The sequence below is a fragment of the Macrotis lagotis genome, chromosome 4, assembly GCF_037893015.1.
Source record: "Macrotis lagotis isolate mMagLag1 chromosome 4, bilby.v1.9.chrom.fasta, whole genome shotgun sequence".
In the NCBI taxonomy this organism is placed as follows: Eukaryota; Metazoa; Chordata; class Mammalia; order Peramelemorphia; family Peramelidae; genus Macrotis; species Macrotis lagotis.
This window is the reverse complement of record NC_133661.1, coordinates 211886793-211897799: the sequence shown is the minus strand read 5'-3', so window position 1 is coordinate 211897799 and position 11007 is coordinate 211886793. Positions and strand designations below refer to the sequence as shown.

The following is an 11007-nucleotide window of genomic DNA, read 5'->3' as shown; positions in this document are numbered from 1 at the left end:
CTCAATTAATTGTGTTTGACACAGTGCAGGCACTTAATAAAAGCCTATTGGTTGATTGAAAGCATATGGGCATTTGGTTGGAAAGATCTTAATCATCATCTGCTTCATCTTCCTTTTTTAAAATCACTGTGTCCCAGAAAGATAAATTTATTTTATCAGGGTTGCAAAATTAGTAAATGGGAGAACTAGGATTTCAATATGGGTCTTTTTTGGAATTCTGGTCTGGTCCTTATTCCTCTGTAGTATTCTACTTCTGTCTGCTTATGGATATAGCCAGAAAGATTAGTAAACACATTACATTGTACTTCTCTGTATAAAATTAAGGTAAGCTATTGTTCTGGACCTCATAGGGCTTACTGTTTAATAGAAATACAATACTAACAGAAAACATGACATACATTATTACTTGAGAGGTGCATTAAGGAGTTGCCAAATGAATTGCTATAATATATTTAAAAGGGAAGTAGGAAGAGTATTCAGATTAGATAATCCTAAGAGAACCATGTCATCATATATATATGATGACTTGTCTTGCACTTTATTATAGTAAGGGGAATGTTGTGCAAAGACATCCTTTTCTAGAACCTTTTCTCATATTACTTCTTTAAGAAGCCCTTCTCAGAACCCATTATCACATTTTGGCCAAATTTAATAGGAAACAGGTTTTCTGGTAATGGTCTGTATGCTGTGGGAGTGCTTTGCCTTATGGATGTAGGTTCCTCCCATATTAGAAGGCACTACAGTGCTCCTGAAATACAGTGAAAGCTCCAGAATATGTTTTTCTGGCAAAAAATTGGTAACAACATAGGCTATCCAAACCTGTCTCTCTATAGTCTAATCAGTGACAGACTGATTTTGTCATACATGTTCATTTTTTTTAGGTTTTTGCAAGGCAAATGGGGTTAAGTGGCTTGCCCAAGGCCACACAGCTAGGTAATTATTAAATGTCTGAGACCGGATTTGAACCCAGGTACTCCTGACTCCAGGGCCAGTGCTTTATCCACTATGCCACCTAGCTGCCTCATTTGTCATACATGTAGTCCACTTTGAGATAGGTTAGCTTTACCCTACTGGTAAAAGACTATAAACCATAAAAATCAGATTAGGGAAAGTATTGCAGATGGAGGATTTAGTATTTTATTTGGGATTTTAAGGGTTGGGTAGGAATTCAATAGATGAAGTTAAATTCCTGGTACAGGAAATCCTGTGATTAAAGGCAGGGTATGAGGAGAATGCATAGGATGTTTAGAGGCCAGAAATTAGGATTTTAGAATCAGAGCTTAAAGGGATCTCAGAGATAGTCACACCCAGTCCTATCCTTATCTTTTTTAATTTAGGAAGAGGAGACTAGGTTAGTCTCTTACTTTAGAACTAATGTTCTTTCTACTAATACCACATTGTATTTTTTAGTGCTTAGAGGAGAATAATATGAAATAAGTCTAGCCAAGTATAGACTGGTACCAAATAGTGAAGGATAATCAATGCCAGGAAGAATTACTAGCTTATTGCATGCCATTGGAATTTTTTGCTTTTGTTTTTAGCAAAAGAGCAACATGACCTGATTGAACAATAAGAAGGGGCAGATAAGATGGTCAGGGAATAGAGTGCTAGGCCTGGAGTCAGGAAGACCTAAATTCAAATCTGATCTCAGATACTTCCTAGTTATGTGACCCTGGCATGTAACTGTTTACCTCAATTTCTTTATCTGTAAAATGTGCTGGAGAAAGAAACGGAAAACTGCTCCATTATCTTTGCCAAGAAAACTCCAAATGTGATCACAAAGATTCAGACAAGACTGAAACGAATAAAAGTTGATCTATAAAAAAACTGATTCTGGCAGCACCATGATCTAACATGATGAGGGGGGCGAGTGAAGACAGTATTTTATTTCGATTGTCTTGGTGGGGTGGTAATGGATCTTTGGGTGGTGTAAGTTGAAAGAGATAGGAAATGCCAAGATTTTAATTGATGTGGAAAGTGAATGAGGAGAATGGATAAAAAGTTACTGGAAGTTACAAATGTGAAAGGCCAAAGGTTGTTGCCACAAACAGAAACGTTGTTGAAAGAAAAAGCTGTTAGGGAGCAAAAAGAAAAAGTTTGGATTTTTGATGTTTAGTTTCTGCCAGTGAGACATTCAAGTGGAGACGTTTTATAGACAATGGGTAATGTGGTTCCGATTTTCAGAAAGTAGAAGAAATAAATTTAGTCATAATTTGTGTACATATAGTATTTGTCTAGGGAGGGAGTGAAGAATAAAAAAATATCAAGAATGTTGGGGAATATCCATATTAAAGGGTTGGCTAAAGTATGAGCAAGTGAAGAAAATTCTTTCAAAATATGAGCTAAAGTAGTTGTTTTCTGTCCATGACATTCTATAACTGTCTTTTGCACAGATTGTTATCATGTACTCCTTCTGAACCCTGGATTTTTAGAATTTCTATTTTCCCTCAACTTTCCCACACAGTCTGACTTCTTGTCATTAGTGCCCCACCCCCTCCTGAAATTATTGTGTAATCTTTGTTACTTTTCTTTGCATTTTGTATTTCAGTAGAATCTTATCTTCTTGAAAGCAGATACTATGTTGTCTTTTTATCTTTTTTGCATTCAGTAGTTGATTGATAAATATTGAATAACAGGAGGAAAATTTCTAGTTAACAGGAATTCTAGTTAACAGGAAATAATGATTAGTGTCAAACTGTAGCACATCATAGGATCCAGAGCTGGAAGGGACCTTAGAAGTCATTTCATCCAGCCTCTTCATTTTCCAGATAAGGAACTGAGATTCACAGAAATTAAGAAGTGATATCTAAGGTAATTAAAGAAATCATGAAGTGATTAAAGACTAAAAAAAAAACACCCATCAGTCAACCTAGAATAGTTGTAATAGGGTGGGACCAGAGTCTAATTACAAGAGGTTGAGTAAAAATGGAGGATAGAACACATTTTTATTTTTATAGTTTACTTTTTTCCAATTACATATAAAAGCAGTTTTTATTTTTTAAAATTTTTTTTGCAAGGCAGTGGGGTTAAGTGACAGGTAAGTTAAGTAGTAAGTGATTGAGGCTGGATTTGAACTCAGGTCCTCCTGATTCCCAGGGCTGGTATTCTATCCACTGAGTCACTTAGTGACCTCTGTTTCTACATTTTTAAAAACTTTTTTGTTTCAGATTCTCTCCTTCCATCTTTCCCCTCTTCACTGAAAAGGCAAGCAGTTTGATAGAGTTTATACATGTGAAGTAATGTAAAGAATATTTCAATATTAATAATGGTGCAGAAGAAAACATCAAGGCTAACCCTCTCCCTCAAGAAAAATAAGGAAGTTAGAAATCAATCTGTGTTCAAACTCCAACTTTCTCAGGAGGTGAATGTCATTTTTCCATCATAAATCCATCTGAATTTTCTTGGATCATTATATTGCTGAGTAGAGCTAAGCATTCTACAGCATTGCTATAGCTGTGTACACTGTTCTCTTGGTTCTTCTCACTTCACTTTGCATCAGTTCATGTAAGTCTTTCCAGGTTTTTCTGGAACCATCCTGCTTGTCATTTTTTTTATAACACAATAAGTTTCCATCATTATCATATATCACAACTTGAGTGAGATGAGCAGAACCAGAAAAACTGTACATCTTAACAGCAACATGGGGACAATGATCAACCTTGATGGACTCGCTCATTCCATCAGTGCAGCAATCAGGGACAATTTGGAGCTGTCTGCAATGGAGAATACCATCTGTATCCAGAGAAATAACTGTGGAGTTTGAACAAAGACCAAGGAGTATTACCTTAAATTTAGGGGAAAAAAACCTGATATCTTGTCTGATCTTGTTATCTCTTATACTTTATGTTTCTTCCTTAAGGATATGATTTCCCTCTCATCACACTCAATTTGGATCAAATGTATATCATGGAAACAATGTAAAGACTGACACATTGCCTCCTGTGGGGGGTGGGGGAAAGGGAAGTAAGATTAGGTGGAAAGTTGCAAAACTCAAATAAAATCTTTAATTAAAAAAATCATATATCACAGCTTATTCAGTCATTCCCCTTTTGATGGGCATTCCTTCAATGTTCAATTCTTTGCCACAATATAAAAAAGGCTGATAAATATTTTTGTACGTATATTTACTTTTTCTTTTTTTTTAAATCTCTGAGCTGTAGATCTAGTAGTGGTATTTTGGGGTCAAAGGTTATGCATAATAGTACATAATTCTTAATAATTAATAAGTATATATATATATAGAGAGAGAGAGAGAGAGCATCACACTAGAAAATAAAGCATCATATACAAAGAAAGAATAAAACAATACCTATTTCAAAGGAGATCAGATTTCTTTTGGTTACTCAGATTCACAATTTTCATCATCCATAATTCATCTCTTTTGTTCAACCCATGTAAGGTAGCATATCTGTCCTGCCTCATTATGCCAATTATAGGATAGAGGACTATCCTGAAGGATGCTCACACCTCCTATGGAATAATACTGAGATGCCAAAGAAAGAGGGGAAGTCCACTCCAGCATGGAAGTAAATGGGAACTCACAAAGATCAGTTCTGCATAGCAGGAGGATGATGGTAGGTTTCCACACCCCCTCAGGCCAGGTTAGGTATTATATAAAGTAAAAGAAAGAAGGCATAGTGCCAGGGATGATCCATGATCATGTGCAAATTTTCCCATGGGATAGTTAGAGCCACTTTTACTATTTACATTAAAGCTAGTTTATATTAACTATGGAGTCATTCTCACACTGGCTCCCATTGTACCCCACATTTCCATTCAGTTGTCAAATCTTATACTTTCTTTCTCTACAATATCTTATGCATATGACCCCTTCTATGCTCAGCTCTCAGTCTAAGTCAACCCCTATTAGCTTTTGACTAGTTTATTGCCATAGCTTTATAATTAGTGTCTCTCTGCCTCAAGTCTTTCTCATTTCAATCCATCTTTCCTATGCCTTCTAATTGATTTTTCTAATGTGTAAATCTCATCATGTCACTCCCCAGAAGTTTCATTTTGCACCCAGGATCAAATATGAAGTCCTTTGATATTTACTACCTAAAAGGATGGGAATTTAAGAATACCTTGAGGGGACAATATAAATCAACTGACAATATGCATTTCTTCAAAATTTTATTTATATGGCAAAGTAAATAGAATTAGTAGGGTGACATTTTTTAATTTCAAAGTAAAATTTTTGTGTCATTTGACAATTGATTATTCTGGAGTTAAAGTTTTTCACAATTTTGTTCCATCTTACCTTTCTAGTCATCACTGTGACCCTTCACAAACTACTTACTGTTCCTCAGATATACCATTCTATCTGCCATCTCCCTCTCTTTTTATCCATGTTTAGAACACTTCCTGGCACATACAGAGTGCTAATAAATATCTTGTGGCTGATTGAATTTGACTTTACAAGTTTTCATAAACCACACACACACACACACACACACACACACACACACACTTTTAAAAAACCAGTTAAATAGAAGAAAATTAAAGTGGAGAGGGCATTAACAATTGGGAGGATAGGAAAAGAGAAGGAAGATGATACATGAGTTACTTTTTGAAAAAAGATCAGGAGGTGTGAGTCAGAGGGGAAGAAATGAAGGATAGTATCTTTAGTGTAGGGGGACAGCCAATAATATAAAGACAGTGAGAGAAAAGAGTGCAATATATAAGGAAGAGAAGGCTAGTTGAGCTATAGGGTAAGAAATAATGCATAATTAATCGGGACGGATTTGGGACCATTCTGCAAAGAGTTATGAAATCGAAAGAGAAGGGACTTCCAGGTCCTATGAGCAACAAGATGTCTCACTAGACATTTTCTATGATTTCCACAATCTCTCAAACTCCAAAACAAAAATTATGTGTCAAAGAAAAAACAACTTCAGTTGTATCCAAGTCAGAATCAAAATGAAGGAAAAAAACAATCAGACCCAGGAACTGATGCTCATTGAAGTTGAGTACATTAAGCATCCATTCCTCTCTGCCTCTTTTCAGTGCCAGAGAGATCCTGTCTCCAGGCTACAGAAGAAAGTGCTCAAGTTTTAATAGCCAGCTTGCCTATAACTCTTCCAGGGCTGTAATCGAAAAGCATCAGCACTGAAAAACAATGAACTCCTAGTGTTGAAAAAAAAAACAGATTGAGAATTGATGGTGATAAGCCAGAGAACTGAGTAACTGAGGGAATGACACGGTCATTAGAAAAGGGGTGTTTGTCAAAACTGTTATCTATTATTATTATGTAATTCTGCTGTATCTCATACTTTATGTTTCTTCCTTAAGGATATGATTTCTCTCTCATTGCATTAAACTTATATCAATGCATACCATGGAAGCAATGTAAAGACTAACAGACTGCCTTTTGGGGGGTGGAGCGAGATTAGGGGGGAAAATTGTAAAATCCAAAATAAATAAAATCTTTCTAAAAGGGGGGCGGTTTGCGTGTTGTGGGCAGGGGAGCATGTCAGTGCTGTGCAAGATTCTTAACACTCAGCTGGTACCAGTTCTGACCTATGCTGATGAACTGAATGTCCCAGTGTGGAAGGAGATTGAGAGATTTTGAAATCCAGGTCCCAACGAAACCACAGTCTGGAGGGAGAGTCAGGAAGTGAATGATAAGGAAACTAAAAGGGGAAAAAACTCTTACTAAGAATGTCAAGAAAAAGAATGTTCACTGACCTTGAGCAAATACAGACAAATCATCAAGAAATCAAACCATTAACAGAAAGAAATATGACATTTAATTATATTAAATATATATTATTACCTCAAGATCTAATAAATAAGTTCAGATATCTATGAATAAATACTATAATAATAAAAAATAGAGGAAAATGATCTAACACTTGACAAGACAAAGAACCTTGTGGAAATTGAGGTGAACATGGAGCTACAACATAATATTCCCAAGTCATTTAAAAAAGAAATGAAAATTATGTGGGCAGAATTTATGTCCTGCACAGCAAAAATGCGAAAGAATAGAAAAAAAAATTGAATCTGCAATGGCAAGCCTCAAACAAAACAAAAGGGAGAACAAGATTGAGAATGCAAATACACATGAAGTGAAGGACCATCTAGAAGAAGAGAAGCAAAAAAACAATTATATTAAAAGAATATATATATATATATATATATATATATATATATATATATATACACATACATATATATATGTGCTCACTATGCAAAATGGAATGACTTCAACAGACTGCTGTGCACAGAACTACCTACCTACAGGTCACAGGTTTCCCAGAAATATATTTCAACACAAAAACTGTAACACCATAATGAAAGAAATTACAGAAGAGATCTTCCTAGAACTGCTAAACAAAAACGAGTTCTTATTGCCTCCAAAAATTAAAGGAAGGTTGAAAACTTTAAGACACATAGTTGAATTGTTAAATTTAAAACAATTCAATTTAGAGACAAATTCTTCAAGCCATCAAGAGAAAGACTTTCAAATACAAAGAAAATTCTAATAATGCAAGACTTGCAAATCAACTTGAAAAATGGAGGGGGGAATGGAATAATGTGTAGCAAAGCACAATGGAGCTCAAGATGCGGCCCAGGATGACTTGTCCTACAAATCTGAGCAAAACTATCTGGGACAAAAATGAACATTAGATAATAAAGAATATTTTGAAGCATTTTTAGAAAAAAAATTGAGAAATGAAGAGATTCCTTGCCTCTTGAACATCCCACACTACAGAAATGCAGGAGAAATAAAGACAACACGAGTGACAATAGAGACTACATAGATTGCCACTTTCACCCATCTCTTGTACATTTAAAAATGTATAGGAGGAGACAGGTGAAAGTGACAATCTGGTAGAAGTATCAATGAGGGGGTAAATTGGTTATTATAAACAGTACCTGACATTATCCTGTGTACTGCTGAATCAGTGCTCTTTTTTTTGGTGGGACTACATTACAATATTCAAAGGTATATAAAGGGGGAAAGGAAAAGAGTAAGAAGTGAGTGATAGACCAGAATCAAATCAAGGGAAGGGGATCTCTGTGATGTCAGAACTACAGAGCAGGGAGTAAGTAAGGAAGCAGAGGGAAAGATAAAAAGGGACAGAATGAAGGAGGTGATAGAGGGTTCCACTGATGAATGATCTTATAGGTAGAGATCAATGAATGGAAATGAGGATCTTATATCAAAAGAGGCCTGAGGGATTTGATGCTTGAAAAATCTACTTATCCTAGAAAGAGAATTTGGAACCTGCAGGCAACTGGCACCTGGAGTAGTGGGAGAACATTGGTACAGGGAGGAGATTTCCAGGTAGATATGTGAAAAAAAAGATCAACAAGAGAAGATATAGATTGTTGTTGGGCTGCATAATTAGGGATATGGTTGGGAAGGAATCATGTCTTCTCAGACACCTGCAGGAAATAATTAGTATTGTTCTGGAAGTGAGGCATGATGAAAAATGGGAAATCCATGGAGCAAGCCTTATATAAAGCTGTGGCAGAAAACATCTGAAGGGGAGAATCTAAATAGACATCATTTTGTAAGCTTCTGATTGCAGGAACAATATAGAGAAAAGGATAGAGAAAATAAAGGAGTCATGAATCAGAATGAGACTCTAAAGTAAATAGGGAGAGGAGATAAATAATGAAAAGCATGAGAGAAATTCATTTTTGGAAGGGTTGCAAAAAAAATGAAATTTAAAAACTAAGGTGCAGGGGGCGACTAGGTGGGGCAGCAGATAGAGCACTGGCCCTGGAGTCAGGAACCTGGGTTCAGTTCTGGCCTCAGACACTTAATAATCTTGTGACATTGGTCTATACTTACTTTCTTACAGAGTGCTTTCTAGTTTTTCCATTAATTATTTTTCACCTGTATTGTGAGTTATTATTCTAGTACTAGAATCTATGAATTTCCCAAATATTAGGCTATTATGTTTATTTGTTTCTGTATATTAGGAACCCAGTCTCTTCCACTGAGTGACTCATTGCTTTGTAGCCTAGTTTGAGATCTAGGTCCCTTCCTTTCCACTTTTAAAACTTATTTCCTTTGAGATTCTTAAATTTTTTCCTTCAAATGTCGCTGTAAAAAGTAATCATATAATAGTTTGGCATGGTGCTGAATAAATTAGTTTAGAAGGTATTTCCATTTTTATTATTAGCTAAACTTTCTTATGAGCAATTAATAATTTCACCAGTTATTTGGATGTCTGCTTTTTTTTTAAGTTTGTTTTTTTTTTTGTTTGTTTGTTTTTTTAGTTTTTGCAAGGCATTGGGGTTAAGTGGCTTGCCCAAGACCACACAGCTAGGTAATTATTAAGTGTCTGAGACCGGATTTGAACCCAGGTACTCCTGACTCCAAGGCCGGTGCTTTATCCACTATGACACCTAGCCGCCCTGATGTTTGCTTTTTTAATAGAATATTGTGCATTTGTATTCATTAAATAGTATGTGTCTTGGCAAGTAGACTCCCAATTATTTTATATATTATACAGTTATTGATGAAAAATTTTTTTCCTAGCTCTTCCTGCTGGGTTTTGTTGCTAACAGATACATTTATTTATGTGGTTTTAAATCATGTAATTTTGCTGATGATTGATTTAATCTGATGAAGTTATACATGTACAATCATGGTAAAAATTTCTATAAAAAGAAGAATCAGAACAAAAGGAAAACCACCATGAGAAAAAAAGAGAAATTTTAAAAAGTGAAAATAGTATGCTTTGGTCTGCATTCTGCCATAGTTCTTAATCTGGATGTGGATGGCGTTTTCATCACAAATCTTTTAGAATTATCTTTAATTACTGTATTGCTGAGAAGAGATAAATCTATCAACCTCAGCTGATGTTTCAATTTTATAGTTGACTAGAGTTTTTTAAGTATATCATCTGATTATATGCAAAAGTCACTAGTAATAATAATAATTATTATTTCCTTTTTTTTCTTGTTTTATTGCTATAGCTACTATTTCTAGCACTTTGTTAAATAGTAGTGGTGATATGGGCATCTTTTCTTTTCCTTTGAGCTTATTGGAAAGGCCTCTAGTTTAAACTCATTTCATATAATGCTGGTTCTTTGTTTTAGATAAAAATTGTCTTAAAGAAGATAAAAGATTATTTCATTCATAGTTTTCTAATGTTTTGTGGTGGTTTTTTTTAAAGGAATGGCTTTGAATTAGAAATTAAGTGAATGTTCATCAATTGGGGAATGGCTTAATAAACTATGGTGTATGTATGTGATGGAACACTATTGTTCATTAGAAACCAGGAGGGATGGGAATTCAGGGAAGCCTGGAAGGATTTTCATGAAGCTGAGACAGATGAGCAGAACCAGAAGAACACCGTACATACTAACAACAACAGGGGAGTGATGATCAACCATGATAGACTTGCTTATTCCATCAGTGCAAAAATCAGGCACAATTTTGCGGTATCTGTGATGGAGAATATCACCTGTATCTAGAGAAAGAATTGTGGAGTTTGAACAAAGGCCAAAGACTATTCCTTTTAATTTAAAAAAAAAAGGTATCTTAATATGTAATTTTGCTATCTCTTATACTTTATTTTTCTTCCTTAAGGATATTTCTCTCTCATTACATTCACCTTAGATCAATTTGTACCATGGAAACAATGTAAAGACTTAACAAAATTGCCTTCTGTGGGGGTGGGGGGGGAGGAAGCAAGATTGGGGGAAAATTATAAAATTCAAAATAAATAAAATCTTAAAAAAATTAAGGAATGGCTTTGGTATTTTGTTAAGCTTTTTTTTTGTATTCATTGGTATAATCTTGTTCTTGTTAGTAATATAGTCAGGTAGGTTGTTAATATTTGTAATATGCATTGCTGCCTGAAATGCAATCCAGTAGTCATAGTCATATATAATCTTTATGATATGTTATTTTAGTCTTTTATTTTATTTAAAAAATTTTGCATCAGTATTCACAAGGGATCTTATTTGTCTATAGCTTTCTTTGTTTTGTCTCTTTCAAGACCATATTCATATCATGGGAAGCATTTATTAGGGGTTTCTTCC

At 34.9% G+C, this 11007-nt stretch overlaps 1 protein-coding gene across 1 annotated transcript in view; it reads left to right on the top strand.

The window, feature by feature from the left end:
• G2E3 (G2/M-phase specific E3 ubiquitin protein ligase) overlaps positions 1 to 11007 on the top strand; it is a 66710-nt gene continuing 55703 nt past the window's right edge. The window contains exon 1 of the mRNA XM_074235389.1: positions 1 to 4574. Coding sequence (XP_074091490.1) covers positions 4521 to 4574 — 54 coding nt within the window. The 5' untranslated portion in view covers positions 1 to 4520. The remainder of the gene's footprint in view (positions 4575 to 11007) is intronic.